Below are 20178 nucleotides of genomic sequence, written 5' to 3'. Positions count from 1 at the left end.
ATGATTTATTTTAAAAGGATATATAATTTATCATACAATCGAAAGTCGGCTTTCTGTTTTGGGGTAACTTTGATAATGGAGTATAAATCGAACAAAATTGAATGAATTACGTAACATTTGTAGGGCATTGCATACCTCTAGGCGTTTAACGTTATATGGAAATTTCTGACTTAGATTACAAAAATGGTCCCAGTTTGTGAAAATGCTTTTCGCTAAGAAATTTGATACCGTTTTCAAGTTCTATGATAACTAGGCTGTCAGAGATAAGTGGCCAACTATTCAAAACTACATCAAATAGTGATCGTAGAATAGATTATTTGTAAGAATTTCGAAAATGCTAAAATTGTGTCAATTTTTGATATTCGTTTTAAAAAGCCTCAAATGTTCTTGATTTAAGTGAAAACCGCTCTTATATGAAGTGTCATACTAATATTCTTTAGTTGTACATTCGTTTTGCTTAATTGATTAACAGAAATTATGATATTTCGTTTAGTATGTGGTGGGTTACGCACTATCAAAGTTACTCGCATTATCAAAGATACCCCGTTTTACGGTACTTAGAAATGAATACATAGAGGAACTTGCAAAGGAACTTATGGGGAAGTTATTGAATGAATTACTTATGAAATCAACTGATTCTGCTTAAGTTTTTTTTTACATATTTCTGAAAGAATCAGTGAAAAGATGCAATTTTGGTTAAGTAATGCTTGGTAGTATGTGTGGCAAACATGCTAAAACAATTGTTGAAGAAATTCTTCAACAATCTCCCTAAAGGGCTTTAATGAAGATTACCTGGAATATTATTTATTGTGAAATCCTTCATGGAAATAAAATAATTATTTATATAGAAATTTATACATAGAATTAGTTGAAGCATTAATTGATAAAAGAGTTCCTTAAGAATATTCTGCTGATTTCTTGGTGAAAACTATGAAAAAAACTCTTTATTTTTAAAATATTTCTGAAAAGTTCCAAAAACGACACTTGAAAAATTCTTTGCATTAATTCCTGTTATGATATATGTTACCATAACCAGTCTGGCAACTAATGTAAAATATTCTTGATGAAAATGTTCATTTGGAATGACATTGGTATAGTAGAGATTTGTCAAATTCTACTAAATTCTTAGACAAAATCCTGCATTGAATATCCTGCTTTTCAAATGAAAGCTGACCAAATTATTAGTTCAATAGTTGATTCCTGTCATCATTGACTTATGATTCACCTTCGACCGAGACGACAAGTCAGTCTCTCTACATCGATTTAGTTGGCGATTCTGTTTAGTTAAAATTTCAAACCTTGACAGATTTGCTCTAAGTTGAACTAGGTAATAGATATTCTTGATGTATTTTGTAAGATAATTGTAAATTTGACGGAAACCTAGAGATGTGTTTTAGTAGATTTCTGCAACAAAATCAGTATAGGTGGGTTCGAATTCCCTCTGCCTAGAATGTTTCCGGGTGTTCAGCACAAAAAGAAAAACCTCAGTCAGGATTCGTTCGTTCATTTGAAGAAATAACCTCCATGTTCCGTTTATCCTTTTGATGGTTTCGACTGGTAAGTTTCCGTTTATCTCAACATTCTGTCTCTCCTGAACGTGTGACATATTGACGACTGTGTTGTCCCATTCAAATCTAAGAAAGTACAAGACCGTAATATAAAATAGGTATCCCATTAACGATTCGTACACATGAGACACAAACTAGCCGGTTGCTCCAAATTGGTCTGTCAACAAGTTATCCGTAACCGTTCGATTCAATCCCATGTGATACCTTTCCTTCGTCAATGTATCGAATCACTTGACAAGCTGATGGGAATACCTAACCATTATCGATGATAACACGCCCTCGAAGGTTACAGGCATTTTTCCAACTTTTTTATTTTACTTCCATCCCAATTCCATCGACATCATTTGCGTACCATTTGCTACCGTGTATTGTATCGTTGTTTGTTCCTTTTTTTGGAATAGCTGGCTTTGTTAATGGCTGATTAGCCAGTAGGATATCCCAAAATTTTACTTTAGGACCCAACGCACGTTACCCCCTAATAAAAATGTTTTTTTTTGTGATATCCTTAGCTGCCATGTGGCGGTTGAGCTTCCAAGTTTTCTGACAAAGTGTAATTTTAGGACACCCTACTAGTCAGCTTCCCCTAAAGTTCCCAAGAGAGCCTTCCCTTTAATGTTGGTTTGGATCGATTCATTTTGACAGTTACTCTTGAATCGTTGTTCTGAAGGTTTGTAAATATTTAAACTGAGTTCTGATTCGTCTTTAGGAATTGGACGGTGCTAATCTGCTAATCTCAACTCATTAAGAGTTATCGTTGTCTAGAACTCGATAATCATTTGAATTAAATGTATATTTGATTTGACGGAAATTGGAAGTTTACCTAATACATATTATAAATACACATTACACATATTAAACATTCAATACACAAATGATCGATTATTATAATGACGCTAATGATAAACATTGAATCAATTTTTTTCGATTCCTTAAAAAAAAATCATGGTCAAATGAAGCTGTCTGTTTGAAATGTCGTTCACACCAATTTATTCAGAAATCTCCGCTTGAACCATCAATGCCCAACGGCAAAAGAATTTTCCGCGGATTCGAATTACGGCCGTAACACAGTCGCTTGCCCCAAACGGTTTGTCGTTTTTGCTGCCAAGAGGGTGTAAAGTGAAAAACAGCAATCGACAGTCGTCGTGATAATTTGGTTTTCGCATGATTGAAAGCTAACGACCGGTAAGAAGTGCCCCCACCCGTTCTTTCGACCGACCCTCGAAGCAGCAGCCCCAAGCAGAAAGCGAGGGAAAAGTTTGTAAATCCTATTGTGAGTAAGGTGAGCCGTGAAATTGATTTTCTGGCCATCGATGGGCACTCGGCTGTAAATTGAATGAATTGGGCTCCGCTAATGCGCTTCGATACCGTTAAATCAGGGAATTTCGTTTTCGATTCAGGCGTAAACTTAATTGAAAAGCCATTTTTTTCATCCGGAGTGCATTTATTATCCGTTCTATATAAACTAACGAAAAGTTCGAAGCGCAGTTCATTGTGCAGTCGTTGTGCTCATAATTGAGCGAGGTGAGGCAAGTAAATTATTCAAATGGTGGTATTCAAACACTTTATTCCAGCAGGGAGTTACATCGAGCGTTGCGAGATGAATTGTGTGGAACTCATTTCTCAACACCGGGGAAAATTGAAGTTTTTTTTTCGATCATAACTTTTCGACGGCTGCTAAAAAGCTTCACCATTTGCTCCTGCGGTCGCTACCATTAAGAAGAAGAAATAGCAGAGTGTAATTAACGAAGAAACTTCCATTTCTCACGAGTTGGTAGAGTGGTTAGAAGTGAATGCTAATCATCATAGCCATTACTTTTTTTCTTATGGTACTGCGTGCTCACACAACTTCATCATGGCTAATTAGCACCATTATTGGCTCATACAAAAGTCTAAAGGTTGAAGTTCTCCCCTTCAACTTTTGACATGGGTCATTGAAAGCTGCGATTTTTTTTTTGCAATTTGGATAACGTTGCTTGTTAAATGTATGTTTGTATTGTTTGGTATAAATTATCGTTTCGAAAGGCACATTTTCATTGAACAGTTCATTTCAATCAATCTTTTTTAGTTATTTAAAAAAATCATTTTTCGACACCAGGATTTATGATGGATATTTTACATTCTTCGTTTTCCTTAGCCGAGTGGTTAGAGTGTGCACCTAGAAAGCAGAGCCATACAGAAGGTGTCTGGGTTCGATTACCAGTCGATCCAGGATCTTTTCGTAATGGAAATTTTCTTGACTTTCCTGGGCATATAATATCATCGTACCTGCAAAACGATATACGAAAGCGATAATGGCAACTTTAGTAAAGAAAGCTCTCAGTTAATAACTGTGGAAGTGTTCGTAAAGAACACGAAGCTGAGATGCAGGCTCTCCTCCAGTGAGAACGTTATGCCATTAAGAAGATAATCGACCACAGCAGCTACGCAAGATTTGTTTCTTTTCAACTGGCGATATCGATTATTAAACTAAAGTCAAACTTTGACCTCACCAGACTCTACAACTACTGACTAATATTGAAGCATTGAGAGATCAGGTTTTCATCGAAAAAAGATCAATTACGTAGTACTTTCTACAATACTATTGCACGTTTTAAACTAAAATGCAACTGCCTAAAGTTCGAAATCCTCTGATCTAATACAATTTTGTCTATAAACAGTTCCAAAAGTTGATTTCATGAATAAAATATGCGGTAAACTTGCAAACTTCCGTATTTTTGATGCTTTGCCTATTATTAAAAAGTTTGAACAGTAATATATGCCATGTGAATGCTCTAGTACCACTGAGCGATAATATATGATTATGTGAAGAAAAGAAAACCAGTAAAATTTGGCTTATCCATGTGCCTCCCCACCATTCTGGTAAGCTGTAAAAAGAGGCTTACTTCGGGCATAAAATGTTCATAAATTTTCACCCTCCGGTACTGATTTATGGCAAATATTTTTCCTTCCGACAAAACACATTCCGTCAGCTTCAGCTTTACATCCTCTGGCAGTGTAGTCTGCCCCAATCGAAGGATTAAAAGAAAACTGCGTCGTTGTGTACGGCTTTGAAAGCGCGCAACAGCACTCCGAGGAAAACTTCATCCATATGGGGCCTTAGAATATCGCTTTGAGTCGCATCTGGGCACGTTTGTCGATGAATGGAAATTCCCTTGCCGTATGCTTTGAGCAAAGTTTGCTTCAGTCTACCTCTGAGCATCTGCTGTTGGTGGGCTTTATTTGATTGACGCTCAAAGGTGCTCGCATTGACATTCGGTTCGTTTTCTTTTATCGTTCGTTCACAGGTAAAAATGGTATCGCAAGGAGCGCAAACCAACGGAGGACTAAACGGCAGGAAGCTGACGAAAAGCCTCTCGGAAGCTGCCGATCGGATACAGGAGAATGGTATCGATATCGGCGTCGAGTCGGAGGAACTGAAAACGTAAGTGATGGTATTTGATGGATGGGTTTTTAATGCTGTGCAGCATTCCGTGATGAATCGATTATTCTATCAGTTGAATGGATCTGATAAGCTTTGCCGGGGTACAGTGCATATGGTTTGGCAGAAAACATGAAAACTTCGCTTTATTGAGATAACATTAACCGTTAATTTTAATTGCGATACCTTTTGACGACTTAGGATCATATATTCATTAGTTTCATTAACCCCATCGGAGATCCGGATTGGATCACTGCGAGGATCTGCTACATCTGGAAAAAGTCCCTTACTTTAACAACCCGTAGTTTCGTAACTAGACAAGTACTGTTGACCGTCCTTATATAGTTGAATAGGTATTCACGTGAACTGTACATAAAGATTCTCAAATCAATTCTTCAATCAATTATCAAAATTTATTCATACACGGTTCCAAAAACCCGGAACATGCGAAAAGTAAGTTTCCATCGCAGTTTTCTGAATCTATGACAAAAGGTCGAAAGGACAGAAGGTCGAAAGACAATAGGTCGAAAGGACAAAAGGTCGAAGAACAAAAGAGAAGGGACAAAGACACGAAAATCTTTTTTCAAAGAAGGAAAAATTTCCCACCATGCAAATCTTTCGACCTTTTGTCTTTTCGACATTTTGTCTTTCGACCTTTTGTCCATAAACCCAGTTTTTTACATGTAATTCACACCGGTACTATTCGGTTGATGTATATTTTGGCATAAAATTTCTCTGTAATAAGGAACCAATAACCGGAGGACATCCTCTTGAAAATTCGGTCCAGTATGATCCATGCAAAACCGGTTCCTGGAGTCCCGGAAGGTGGCCAATCTGGATAATTCGATGAAATTACTTGAATTTAAACCCCAAAACCTTCTAAATGGTGTCCAGTTCTGCACGTTTTTTTCATGTTTGGATGTGGTTTGCCAACAGGATGGATTCTTCTGGCTATTATGGTCCTCTTGAGGCACCAGAATGGCCACCGGGAAACCCGTAATATGGGACCTCAAAATTTCAGCACCAAAACTAAGCATGTGACTACTCAATTTTCATGGTTTTGAATGCCTGTAGCTTTTCTAGTACAAATATAGATAAATGACCGCTTTGATTCTTCTGGACCACCGAAATAACCCAGGAATGACAATTAGAGATACCCGTATTGTGGGACATTTCAGTTTTAGTACCAAAACTAAGCAAACAATATAGAAGTCAAATAATGAATTTCAATACCTTTGCCTCTACTATTTCAGTTACAGATGAATAATTACTTTGATTCTTCTTAACTGCTGAAATAACCCAGGAATAACCACCGGTTTACTAATAATTTAAGCTTTCTTTAAATTGTCCAGAAAAGCTTGAATGCTCAACTTTGACAACGCGTTCTTCAAGCGATTTTCAAAATTTTTGTTGCAATGGAATCTAACACATTTTAAGATCAATGTTCAAATTTTTTTTTGTTTTAACAGAAGGTTTTCTCTGGTACAGATTTGTGGTAGAAGTTAAACAATTTAAAAATGTTTAAGTTGATAAATCATTCCTTTCTTAGTAAAAAAAGTTCCAGAATCTCAATTCAATTTCTTTGATAGCACTCAGAATATTTTTTACCCAAGAAACCTTGAAAACCCTTTTTTTAAACCTGTTCTTTTATAAATCAAAGTTCGAAGCGGTGACATGTAGTTTTTTCCTACATGAATTTGATTGGAAAATCCCAGCAAAAATTGTTTTTTTTTTATTTTTGGATAACACTCAATATATTTACTAATTAAAAAACTACGAAAATTACATTTTTACAACTAAGCTTTGCTAATGGTTGCTATTCCGTGATTGACCGAAGCCAGTGAAGATTCACAAAGAATCAACTAGAAGTTCGGCTGAAATTGGCCATAATCTTCTTCAGTCTCTCTATCTATTCAAGGTCAATAATGGCGCCGGCCACGTCCTTGTAGTCAGGTGGGATTGTTGGAAGGAATGTTCGTAACACACCTTTACTATTTGGAGACCGTGTTACCTCTGCATCTCCGTAAATGTTACTGTGAGAGATGTTTGTTAATGAGGACGATAGCAAACAATTCTACAGCTCTCAGGATGAAAGCATGTGTTAGCATATTTTACTCATAGGAAAAGAAAAAAAGACTCGCTTGGCTGGACCATTACCGACCACTCTTATGCCGGCACTTACAGTGGAGAACCATTTAGAGTTTGTTGAACAAAGTTAACCTTTTGTAAGCCTACACTTATAGTGTTGAACCATTCAAAGTTTTTTCAATTACAAAAAATAAAGTAACAGGAGAGGGGTGTTTTGAAAAAAATGTGTAAAACATAAATAATTTATAAATAAGAGTATTCTGACACTCACTGTGACGAACCCTTCTTAGTTCGCCCACTGCTGCAACGATTAAATGTACAGTCGTACATATTTTACACATTTGGAATAAAAGCACGATAAGAGCTCACCAATTGATCCTTCATCCTTGAATGAGCAGCCACAATGCACTTTCAGCTTTACTTAAAGCATACAGACTTACTGAGAACCTACGAATTTTCAACACTGCCTATAAAGCAACATGCAAAGCAAAAACTGATGTTTTTTTTCGACTGATACATGACTGCTGTAGTCAATCGAAAACGTTCGTGTAAAAATATAAACTGTCGATAACACCCTTAATTGATTTCATTTTTGAAAACTACAAAAATCCATATTTTTAACTATATCTTTACAAATAAATCAAAATTTAATGCGATGACATTTCGTCATCATAAATTCTATTAGAGAAGTCTGGTGAACATGTTTGGCCAGAAATTGAATATTTAGATATTTTGATTTTACTTCAAAAACTACGAAAAGTCCATTTGTGAACTTTTTGCCAATGTGGGATGCGAGCGTACGTGATGTAGAAATTTCCGGTATCAAAAGTTTCAAATGGCTGACAGATGTTAACCCTTTTTTCTCTTCCTCGTACAAACTCATTGTATGGAGATTCCGAAATTTTCAATATATTGAGCTTTGCTAGATCTCTTCCCCTACTCTTTGAAGCAAAGCCTAATTAATAGCTGTTTGCTATAATCTGTCAAGCGCTATAGAGTTTGAGAAATAGAAGATAATGTCCGAAAGTCTGATGCTATGCTATATAAGAAAAAAAAGGAATCACTTAAGTACGTATTCAACTAATCACAATTCTAAGTTTGAAAACTCTAATTGATTTGGAAGGAGAGTGATTTGGAACCTTATTGAACGGTACATGGGATAAACAAAATGATTGAGAGGGCTCCTGGAACCTGCTATAGAGTGATCCATGGCATCTGGTGGTTCTGGTAATGCTCTCGAGAGCATCATTTTCGATAATCTTGATATGGTTCCAAACATGCTTCATATTGGGCACTTCCTACTATAGAATGGACATGGTATCTGGTGGTTCTGGAAGTGATTTCGAAAGCGTCATCTTTAAAAGTCCTGAATTTTCATACCCATATTGATATGGATCCTGCCACTTCCCCTCGGGTACCTGGAACCTACCACAAAGTCATCAGTACATATTATTATTCAAAATATACTTTCGTAAGCATCATCTTTAATTTTGATATACAGTTTGATATGATTCCGAATAATGTATAAATATGGACACACACAAATTTGTTTCGAACGTGCCCCCAGAAATTCCAGAATAACTCCGGTGTTCGGTGGATGTCCGGCCATTTGGCCGAATGCCTGTAGGATTCAGAAGAGCGCACATTGCGTTGCTCCATAGACAAAAAACAAATTTCAAGCTATTTTATCCGACGAAAATAAATATCCACAAGTGTTTATAGATAGCATCCGTTATTGAAATATGCATTTATAAGCTAAAGCACTGACACTGTTACAAAGAGACAATTGTCGGAGTAGCAGAAAATTAAAATTTTGTCGCATGTTTTCAGCATCCCTTTCAACTAGTAAGGTTCTCATCCTCCACCTCGAAGGTATCCCCGTTTTTCGTAAAACTGCTTCCTAGGCGGGCCCTGTCGCGCTCAGTTCCGCCAACCAGCTTGTACTTTGTTTTCGACGCATTCACCATTAGCTCGACTCTTGTTGCTTCGCGTTTCATGCGGGTAAACAAATCTGCCACCGTTTCAAATTTTCTCCCAATAATGTACATGTCATCAGCGAAGCAGACAAATTGTCCGAATCCCGTAACAATCGTGTCTCGACTATTAAATCCGGCTCTCCGCATGATACCATCAAGCGCAATATTGAACAACAGGCACAATAGTCCGTCACCCTGTCGTAGTCCCCGCCGAGACTCGAACCAACTGGAGTGTTCGCCCGAGATCTTCACGCAGTTTTGCACACCGTCCATCGTTGCTCTAATCAATCTTGTGAGATTCCCGGGAAAGCTGTTCTCGTCAATGATCTTCTATAGCTCTAGGCCGTCGATGAAATCTGCTTGATAACTTCCCACGAACTCGCTTGCTATAGGTGATAGACGACGGAAGAGAATCTGGGATAGCACTTTGTAGGCGGCGTTTAGGATAGTGATTGCACGATAATTTTCACACTCCAGTTAGTCGCCCTTTTTGTAGATAAGGCATATAACGCTTTGCTTCCACTCCTCCGGTAGCTGTTCTGTTTCCCAGATTTGAGTATTAGCCGATGCAGACAAGCGGCCAACCTGTCCGGGCCCATCTTGATGAGTTCGGCTACGATACCATTCTTGCCAGCGGCTTTGTTGATCTTGAGCTGTTGAATGGCATCCTTAACTTCCCCCATCGTGGGAGCTGGTTGGTTTCCACTGTCCGCTGTGCTGACGTAGCCATCGCCTTCGCTGTCCTGACCTTCTGTGCCTGTGTTCTCTGCATCATTCAGGTGTTCATCTTAGTGCTGCTTCCACCTTTTGATCAACTCGCGTCCGTCTGTCAAGATGCTCCCATTCTTATCCCGGCACATTTTAGCTCGCGGCACGAAGCCTTTGCGGGATGTGTTGAGCTTCTGATAGAACTTCCACGTTTCTTGAGAACGGTACAGGAACTCCATCTCTTGGCATTCCACTTCTTTCAGGCGGCGCTTTTTGTCCCGGAATAGACAGGTTTGCTGTTTCCGCTTCAGTCTGTATCGCGCTGCATTTTTCTCCTCTAAAACACTCTTTGTCGAACCAATCGTTTCTTGAGCTCCGTTCCACATATCCGACAATGCTTTCGACAGCGTCGTTAATGACTGCTTTGACTGTCCTCCAGCAGTCCTCAAGAGAGGCCCTATGAGCTCGCCCTCATCCGGTCACGGATAGTTTTGGGCGCAGTTTCACCATCACCAGGTAGTGGTCGGAGTCAATGTTAGCGCCATAGCCGATAGATTCTGACGTCGGTTATGTCGGGCAAGTGCCGTTCATCGATCAAAACGTGGTCGATTTGCGATTCTGTCTGCTGAGGTGATCTCCAGGTGTACCGATACGGGAGGCTGTGCTAGAAATAGGTGCTACGAATGGCCATATTCTTGGAGGCGGCAAAATCTATCAGTCGTAGGCCGATCTCGTTCGTCATCTGGTGGGCGCTGAACTTTCCAATCGTCGGTCTGAACTCATCCTCCTGGCAATCCTGAGCGTTCAAATCTCCTATGATGATCTTGACGTCGTGGCTGATGCCATTGTGGTGTTACATAATGATGACACCCGTAATGATTCTTTATGCTACTCAAAACAGTTTCGTAATAGTCATTACGCAATACGTATTACGTCACTGAAGAGTGTACCGTTTAATGACGTTTGCTGAGCGCTAAGCGGTGCCAACCTCGGTAAAAAGCTGTGAAAAACATTCGAGATACCGCAAACAAAATCAAGTGTGCGAAATATAAACATAAATTGAAAATTGAGAAGAGTCACATATATTTTAAATCATGAAGATTTATTCATCGCATGTCTAGTTTCATGCTTAGACTAAATGTTTTCATGACCCGTGTTTTCCTGTGGCCATTTCGGTTCCTAATAGAGACCAGAACAACCATTCTGGACCCAAATCCTTCTGCAAAAATCATCCATAAATCAAAATGATTCTTGAGGCATGAATACGAGGAATTTTATCGAATGGTCATCTTTAGGGACAGGAATCGATTCCGCATGGACTATATTTAACCGATATATCTAAGGCATGTTTTCCGGTAAAATCTTCTCTGTAACGGAAATTCAATAGAATCTTTTTTTAGAATGTTTCGAGTTTCCGGAACCAGGTCTGAATGCAGACATGATGTATGTTTCCCTATTCCCTAGCTCACGTAAATACCTTTTTAACCATATATGGACGGTTCAAAATGCTTGATAGGCTACGGAATTATAAGTCGTATATTTTAGGATCTCCAAAGGGACTTTTCCCGCAGTGACAAAATCCGAATATTACGGAGGGTTTTCGAAACTTCCCATGTTTGCCTTACATTTAAGCATAACTGATATAGTTATCTGTTTGAATTTTCGGGTTGAAGGCGACCCTTAATCCTCATTTACTCCTTTTTTAGTGCTGAGGAAGGTGATACTAGAAAATTTCCTGTAACTCGAATCTACCCAATGAACACACGATCGTATAAAATGACGAATAAGATCACAAAACCGGAGGCGATATACGTACATTGAATATGTAGCTAAACGGCGCGTTTACGTGTATTCTCCACTTATGTGCTCTTATACGCATTAGTATACCATTTTGTGTTTATTGGATAGTAATTGTAGGGTTATTTGAGTCTGATTGAGTCCAAACTGAATTCCTTAACATTTCATTGATTCATCACGGTAGCTGTTTTACATCTATTCATGTTTCAGATTTATGACATTTCTTTTTCTACATTTGCTTCATACACATCTACGCCTGCAGTTCCATCGAGCATGAGCAGCTTCATCGTACACAGTCCGAAGAGCCGCCCAAATCACCCTTCACCATCACTTCACCGCCATCAAAATCACCGCTCATGCAACATTTTGAAATGCCTTCACGAACATCGTCCCAGATGAGTCACTCCGAGACGTCCCGAAGCGACAACTATCCGTTGGATAAGATCATGACTCATTCGAGGAATCACTCCCAGGACAGTGCCACTTCATACCGATCGACTGATGGATCTCGGGCATCGTACGAGACTAGTTCCTACCCGTATGAAATGTATGATAGCATCGTTATCCCTAGACAGGGAAGTCACACGTTGTCGAACGAACCGTTTCAAATTCTACGGAGGGACATCGAACAGGTTCATCACCATGGTCAAGAAAACGGATACGTGTTCGAAACCCATAGCCTTCCGAGGAGAACTTGCATCCATCACAAACCGGAAGAATTTCACACCCACACGTTGCCACGACGTGACTATCATCCACATCATCATCATGAGATCATCTTCAAAGATCAACTTAAAATGCCTCCTCAAGAGTTGCTCATCTCGAACGGTAGTGTTAATCAAGATATTCGTTCTTTCGACAGCAACAGTCTCAATAGACGAATGTCCTCCCATCACGTAGCCATGCAGCAAGACAAACAGAACCAACAGCGGCGAGCTTCCTACGCTTATGTCACTCCGGATACTCACACCTTGACCCGCCGAAACTCCATCTCCCATCAGCAAGTGCAAAAAGTTCAACCCATGATCCAAACCCCGATTCAACAACAGCATCAACCTCAACCTCAAATACAGAAGCAACCTCAACAACCTCCCCTACAACATCCACCTCAGCAACAACAATTTCAACCACTAGTTAAACCCCAACCTCCCATCTTCTCGCAACCATCGCTCCCTCCACCCTCGTGTCCCATCACTCCACCCAACATCCAACCGCTGGACATGCAGGACGACACTAAATCCTCATCTGACGAAAGTTGTTCCACCTGTGAATCCGAGAGCGAAAAAGATGACAAAGAAGAACAGGAAATTTTCATTGACTTCAAACCTCGCGTCTCACCTGTTCCATCGCCCAACGCCGTCAAGAAAAAGAAACTCCAGAAAACACTTTCCGAAGGGGAAATCCTCGTTGATCGAAAAAAGACCAAGCCAACCGCCCAACCGCCCACCAGTGTCATCTCGGCCAGTGAGGAAGATCTGAAATCTCCCATCGTCGATCCGCACAAGGATGCAAATTTGCAGTTTAGCGAAACGCCCATCAAAGATGAAGGCATATTTATCGGTGCCCCGTCACCTGCCGATGCAAACCGGCGGAAGGAATCGTTTAGGAAGCGGTCCGTTAGCTTGGACGATCCAACCAGCATGGAGGAGCAGGACGAGGAGAAGGGTTTACTCGAAGAACTGGAAGCGGACACCAAGGATGATAAAATGGCAACGGCACCACCGTCGCCATCCCGGGAGGAAAGACTTTCCATCAAATCCCATTCGCCGTTCCACTCGTCGGAATCGCTTGCCACCAGGGACAACTCCGACGGCATCTGGAACGAATCGCAGGCAACAATCATGACGCCGAGGTGAGAATTTTATTTCCTTTATTCAATTTTGTAGCGGTGCACAGTGGTACTGTCCATGGGACAAAAATCTTAAAACGAGATTGTCTTATTTTTAAATCCCTTAATTTTTTTATGGATACACAAGTGATAAGACTTGACAAACCTTGTTTTGTTATAATATATAGAAGATACAAATCTAAAATATTCAGACTTTTACTAACTTTTGAAAACAAACATTTTCGTGCTAAGGGTGCTAAGAGAAGCTTTCAGCAACCTCTAGGAGCGGCGCTACAAAATAAATGACGCATTATGCATTAGGGGTCAAAAATTACCCACGGTGACTTTGAAACACTCTCAAAAATCAATTTTTGAACCGACTTTCGTTCTTTTAGCTTTATATTACAGACATGGAACCCTACAATAGAACTCTGGATATTTTTTGCGAGCATGGCCATTCTGAGCACAAGGGCATCCGGATTCCGTTTCAGAAGGAACTAGCACATATCTCAAAAGTTTATACGCATGTGTTGTAGGACTTCTCCAGGACTTCTTCCTACTAAATTGTCCTTCGGAAATTCCTTCGGAAGTTTTGTCGGAAGTTCCTTCGGAAGTTCCGTCGGAAGTTCCGTCGGAAGTTCCGTCGGAAGTTTCTTCGGAAGTTCCGTCGGAAGCTTCTTTGGAAGTTCCGTCGGAAGTTACGTCGGAAGTTCCGTCGGAAGTTACGTCGGAAGTTCCATCGGAAGTTCCGTCAGAAGTTCCATCGGAAGTTCCGTCCGATGTTCCGTCGGAAGTTCCGTCGGAAGTTCTTTCGGAAGTTCCTTCGGAAGTTACATCGGAAGTTCCTTCGGAAGTTACATCGGAAGTTCCTTCGGAAGTTCCGTCGGAAGTTCCGTCGGAACGATTTCCCTGGAGGTAATGCTGGGAGAATCCCTGAAAGATTATCTGGACAAATCCCTGGAGTAAGTCATGTAACGATTTTCCTGGAGGTAATGCTGGGAGAATTCCTGGAGGAAATTCTTGAGGAATCCCTTGAGAAGTTCATAAGTTGTAGAAGATCTGGAAGAAATCCTGATAGTATCCCTGGAAGAACTCTTGGTAGAATCCCTAGAGCGATCCCTGAAGGAATCCCGAAAGAAATCCTCGGAATAATTCCTGGACGAATCTCGAGAGGACTACTTGGGGATATCTTTGTAAGTAACAGTAGAGAAATCCTCGGAGGAAATTCTGGAGAAATCACTAAAGAAATAACTCGTAACTCATGGAGGAATTCCTGGAGAAAGCCTTGAAGATATTTCGGCAAGTATCCGTGTAGCGATTTTCCTAGAGGAATCCTTGGGGAAGTATTTGGTTGATTTTCTTAAGGAATTTCTGGGGGGAAAATCATAAGAAACCGTTTGAAAAACCCCTGGAGATATTTCCGGAGATATTTCCGGAGAAATTGCTAAGTATTCCTGGAAGAATTCTTGAAACAGATCCTGGAAGAATTCTGAAAGAATTCCAGTAAAAATTTTACTGGAGGAAGCAATGAACTGGAGAAACTCCTGCAAGGAGCTCCTTTGCAAAATTTCTAAAGGAATCCCTGTAGATATTTCTTCGCATACATTTTGGAGGAAACCCTTTTCCAATCCCTGGACAAATTGCTGAAGGTATTCCTGGAGCCCTATCAGAACTGGTCTAAAATGCCTGATGGTGAACTAAAGTTCTGCCTGATCTGAACTAAAGGAATCCAGCAATCTCTGGCCTTAGCGAAATTGCTGGATTCCGAACAGCACCGAATAAATAGAATTATTTTTAGTTTTCTTATTTCAATTTGTCGACATTTCCCGAGAATATCTTCAACTTTTTGAATACAAAACGCGTCCACTTCAAGAAGTTATCTGTAAAAGAATCAGGTAAATTCAATGACCCGTTTATATGCCAATCCGTGATATACAAAGACTAATTCATTTTTATTTATGTAGATATAGAAGATAGAAGATAGAAGATAGAAGATAGAAGATAGAAGATAGAAGATAGAAGATAGAAGATAGAAGATAGAAGATAGAAGATAGAAGATAGAAGATAGAAGATAGAAGATAGAAGATAGAAGATAGAAGATAGAAGATAGAAGATAGAAGATAGAAGATAGAAGATAGAAGATAGAAGATAGAAGATAGAAGATAGAAGATAGAAGATAGAAGATAGAAGATAGAAGATAGAAGATAGAAGATAGAAGATAGAAGATAGAAGATAGAAGATAGAAGATAGAAGATAGAAGATAGAAGATAGAAGATAGAAGATAGAAGATAGAAGATAGAAGATAGAAGATAGAAGATAGAAGATAGAAGATAGAAGATAGAAGATAGAAGATAGAAGATAGAAGATAGAAGATAGAAGATAGAAGATAGAAGATAGAAGATAGAAGATAGAAGATAGAAGATAGAAGATAGAAGATAGAAGATAGAAGATAGAAGATAGAAGATAGAAGATAGAAGATAGAAGATAGAAGATAGAAGATAGAAGATAGAAGATAGAAGATAGAAGATAGAAGATAGAAGATAGAAGATAGAAGATAGAAGATAGAAGATAGAAGATAGAAGATAGAAGATAGAAGATAGAAGATAGAAGATAGAAGATAGAAGATAGAAGATAGAAGATAGAAGATAGAAGATAGAAGATAGAAGATAGAAGATAGAAGATAGAAGATAGAAGATAGAAGATAGAAGATAGAAGATAGAAGATAGAAGATAGAAGATAGAAGATAGAAGATAGAAGATAGAAGATAGAAGATAGAAGATAGAAGATAGAAGATAGAAGATAGAAGATAGAAGATAGAAGATAGAAGATAGAAGATAGAAGATAGAAGATAGAAGATAGAAGATAGAAGATAGAAGATAGAAGATAGAAGATAGAAGATAGAAGATAGAAGATAGAAGATAGAAGATAGAAGATAGAAGATAGAAGATAGAAGATAGAAGATAGAAGATAGAAGATAGAAGATAGAAGATAGAAGATAGAAGATAGAAGATAGAAGATAGAAGATAGAAGATAGAAGATAGAAGATAGAAGATAGAAGATAGAAGATAGAAGATAGAAGATAGAAGATAGAAGATAGAAGATAGAAGATAGAAGATAGAAGATAGAAGATAGAAGATAGAAGATAGAAGATAGAAGATAGAAGATAGAAGATAGAAGATAGAAGATAGAAGATAGAAGATAGAAGATGGAAGATAGAAGATAGAATCAAAACTAGGTTTTTGTCACATACAATTTTTGCTTCTAATCCACTCTAAATTTAATAAAATTGGTTTTGATCCCACAACCATTCCAATGAGAAGGTTTCTCAATGAGTAGGTTGAATGACTTGAAAATTTGCTGATAAATTCGTCATCATCATCTTTCTACTTATGGATCCAAAGCTTTGAGCAATCAAAATGATCAAATTTGACGACAATAATCCTAATATGTTGCTTTATTTATTAAATGGTTGTTTCAAACTATATGTTTAATGATTAAGTTCATTTTGAACACAAAAAGAAGAAGAATGTTCAAAAAGTCCGTTTTTGTTGCACATATTTTTTCAATAACATCGTCATTACTTTTCCACATTTCTAGACATCCTTAATCATTTTTTCTAATAACGTCGTAAACAAGAACCATGCGATGGTTAGTTTTTGAAATTTGAATAATAATTAATTCTACAATTCTTGATGGAAACTTTCATTAGATGTTATGTGTGTTATTTTGTGACCGCTTAGTAGACCACTGTGCGCCGCCACCGGAGCTGAATTTATATGATAATGCGAATTGGATTGTCTGATTTTTTCCCCCAGTTTGACTGAGAATGGCAAGCTTACGCCTACATCGAAGCGGAAACACCTTCTGCTACAGCACCAGCAGCGCAGCTCGATGGATACGGACGCACTCGACATGGAGGATATTGCTGATCAGGTAAGCTGTTTGTGCATTGTTAGAATTGTGTTTCCTTTTGAAATGATTTTTTTCCCAATAACGTTATTGAATTCAAACCGAAGATAACTAACAATAAGTTATATTTAACAGAATCACAGATTCTCGTGAAAAGAGCTTATTTATGTACTTGTCCTTACTGGGACAAAGCTTGATTCTCAGCGTAGTGTTTTTATGAGCACTTCCACAGTTATTAACTGAGAGCTTTCTTTGCCAAAGTTGCCATTTTCGCATTCCTATATCGTGTGGCAGGTACGATGATACTCTATGTCCAGGGAAGTCAAGGATATTTCCTTTACACAAAGATCCTGGACCGACCGGGATTCGAACCCATACACCTTCAGCATGGCTTTGCTTTGTAGTCGCGGACTCTAACCACTCGGCTAAGGAAACCTTAGGGTACCATTTTTGTTCATACAGTGAAAGCTCCATGAGTCGATATTGAAGGGACCATCGACTCATGGAAATATCGAGTCATGGAACAGCAATTCTTTGGAAAGCTGCTTCTAGGGATCATCATAGTAACCTTGAAATTATGTTTTTAGTATGGTTCCATGAGTCGATATCAAATCATGGAACATCGGCTCATGGAGGTATCACTGTATATCTAACACTTAAATAACATACAGTGACATTTTTTTTTCATAATAGGCATGAATCAGGTGAAATTTGTGTTTTATCTAATCTAATCTAATCTAATCTAAGCGCTTGCACAGCCAATATTGAAAAGCATCCTGGAAATACCTAAATTTATTCAGGTATTTTCTTGTCAGCATTAATATTAGCAGATTATCAGCAATATGATACAAATATTAAAATGGCCAGGCCCACTGTGCAGACTTTGATGTCGAAGATAATTGATAAAAATCATGACGATCGGGTTATTCACGCATGAATAAACTGATAGCCAACATTTATTCAATTCAGAAAGGAAGAAACGGGGACAACCGTACCAACCGTTTCGATTCAGGGTTAAAGGTAAAATCGTTGGGAGTGGCGTTGCTAAGAAAGTTTATGCACACTCCATTGTTGTTTTCCTGGGCTGGGACATAGGCATTTCTTCCTCATGTCCTGGCTCTAAAGCCTTGGTTTAAGCGCCTTTGCGCGCTCTCTGAAACGAGATGAAAATTTGTTTTGCCCCTTTCCCGTTATATAGAAATTGAAACTGTCTCCCATAAATTAAAACGATTGTGCAAAACCATTATTAATATAACATTAATATAATAAATAATATAACAAATAAAATTGGAAATCTCTCACCAAGTTCCTAAGTAGCTTCCACAATTTGAAGGCATTGATGCAGCTTCTGATGAAGTTTAAACTGCAGCACTAGCAGATGAATCTTTCTCGATTCTTTCGGTCACTTCTGTCGTTAGCTTCAATACTAAATTTAAACTCTCCAAGGAACTGCAACCGCAAAACCTTCGTAATCTTCAGGAAAGCCAGCTCCAAAATTCTGACCATCCGCTCACTTAACTGAGAACGGGAAAACACTTCCAAACAAAGGAAACTTTTCGTTCACGATTTACTTCTACATACAAATTTGATAAGAACTTCTTAATTCACCATTTTAACAGATGAAGACCCATTTTTTCCTCGAGAAACTCACTAATTTCACTACAACTTCAGGCTTGTACGCAACCCGATTTTTCCTACGTTGATCAACCGATTTAAAATTACCGAATTATCAGAGAACGAGCAAAATTGTGACATAAAACGAAAAGCAGCGAACACCGCGCACCGCTTGCGCGATCCCGGTGAAATTTATCTGTTTGCAAATTCAAACTGTAAGCTATTGAGTATGTTGATTGAGAATGATTTATCATGCTTAACTATTTTTTATCTTAAAGCTCGGAACTACATTTTGCTTCGAATACTTTATTTCATGATTTCATCAAAATGGGCATGAATTCTAAGTGTTGAAATTAACAATATCGCAAATATATTCATTTTGAATAGTCGTCACAACCTTGAATTTAAGAATCGTCTTAACTTATAGATTTTAAATAGCATTTAGATATTTGAGTTATAAATTTTCATTTTTGAATACGTAAAAATATGGTGGCCCAAAGCTACAATTTATAATAAATCGGTTATTCGTAAAAAAAATCGTCGATGACCTTGAAATCGTTTTTGCTGTTCGTTTTATATTTTTCCAAGAAAAAAAATAGAAGCACTTCAACCACAACCATAATAAACAATTTGCTGCGTTAGTCACAATAGCACACAAATAATCGAATCCCAGCAGAACAGAGCGACCCACTCGTTCTGTGAATCAACAACACTGGTCCCATCCATCTTGCTCGTAAATCAATCTGCTAGAATTTATATTGAGTTCCCTCTGCGAAAGACTGCAGTGCTTTTGTCATTCGACCAACCACACCGAGAATTCGCTTTGTCCCGATGGCCGCACATATAAGGAAAAACGGGACTATATGCTCCCTTTGAGGTAAAACTTAATTCCAATGTTGTGGAAATTGGAAATTGATTTTTCCAAAAGAGGCGTTAAAATTGATAAGTATTTCATAAGAAAAAAAAAATCGACTACTATATCTTATGTCTTGGAAATATGGCGGTGGTTTGTTCAACAACACATTACACACCTAGTTCCCCTATACACATTGCGAACGTGACTCCGGACCACATTTGCACGCCAACCACTGCTGCAATGTGAAAGGGGAACGGAAGGATACCACAAGAATGATGCGCATCTTCGATCCTTGCTACCATCACAAGTCGGCGAGAATACCGGTGGCGGTCCACAGTGCGGAATGCGAATACCGAGGAGTTGGATTCAAGAGGGGCGCCCCAAAGGCTAAGAAACAGGAAATTGATTACTCACAA

At 38.6% G+C, this 20178-nt stretch overlaps 1 protein-coding gene across 6 annotated transcripts in view; it reads left to right on the top strand.

Moving 5' to 3' along the window:
* LOC5571525 overlaps nucleotides 1-20178 on the top strand; it is a 531761-nt gene that overhangs the window by 466429 nt on the left and 45154 nt on the right. For 5 of the 6 annotated variants that reach the window (XM_021847436.1, XM_021847435.1, XM_021847437.1 and 2 more), the window contains 3 exons: nucleotides 4853-4989; nucleotides 11818-13407; nucleotides 17199-17316. In XM_021847436.1, the coding sequence (XP_021703128.1) occupies nucleotides 4853-4989; nucleotides 11818-13407; nucleotides 17199-17316 (1845 nt within the window). The remainder of the gene's footprint in view (nucleotides 1-4852; nucleotides 4990-11817; nucleotides 13408-17198; nucleotides 17317-20178) is intronic. The other variant, XM_021847439.1, reaches the window with a different exon arrangement.

Source organism: Aedes aegypti, chromosome 2 (assembly GCF_002204515.2).
Source record: "Aedes aegypti strain LVP_AGWG chromosome 2, AaegL5.0 Primary Assembly, whole genome shotgun sequence".
In the NCBI taxonomy this organism is placed as follows: Eukaryota; Metazoa; Arthropoda; class Insecta; order Diptera; family Culicidae; genus Aedes; species Aedes aegypti.
Note: the sequence above shows the minus strand (reverse complement) of the source record. Positions and strands in the feature narration are given on the sequence as shown.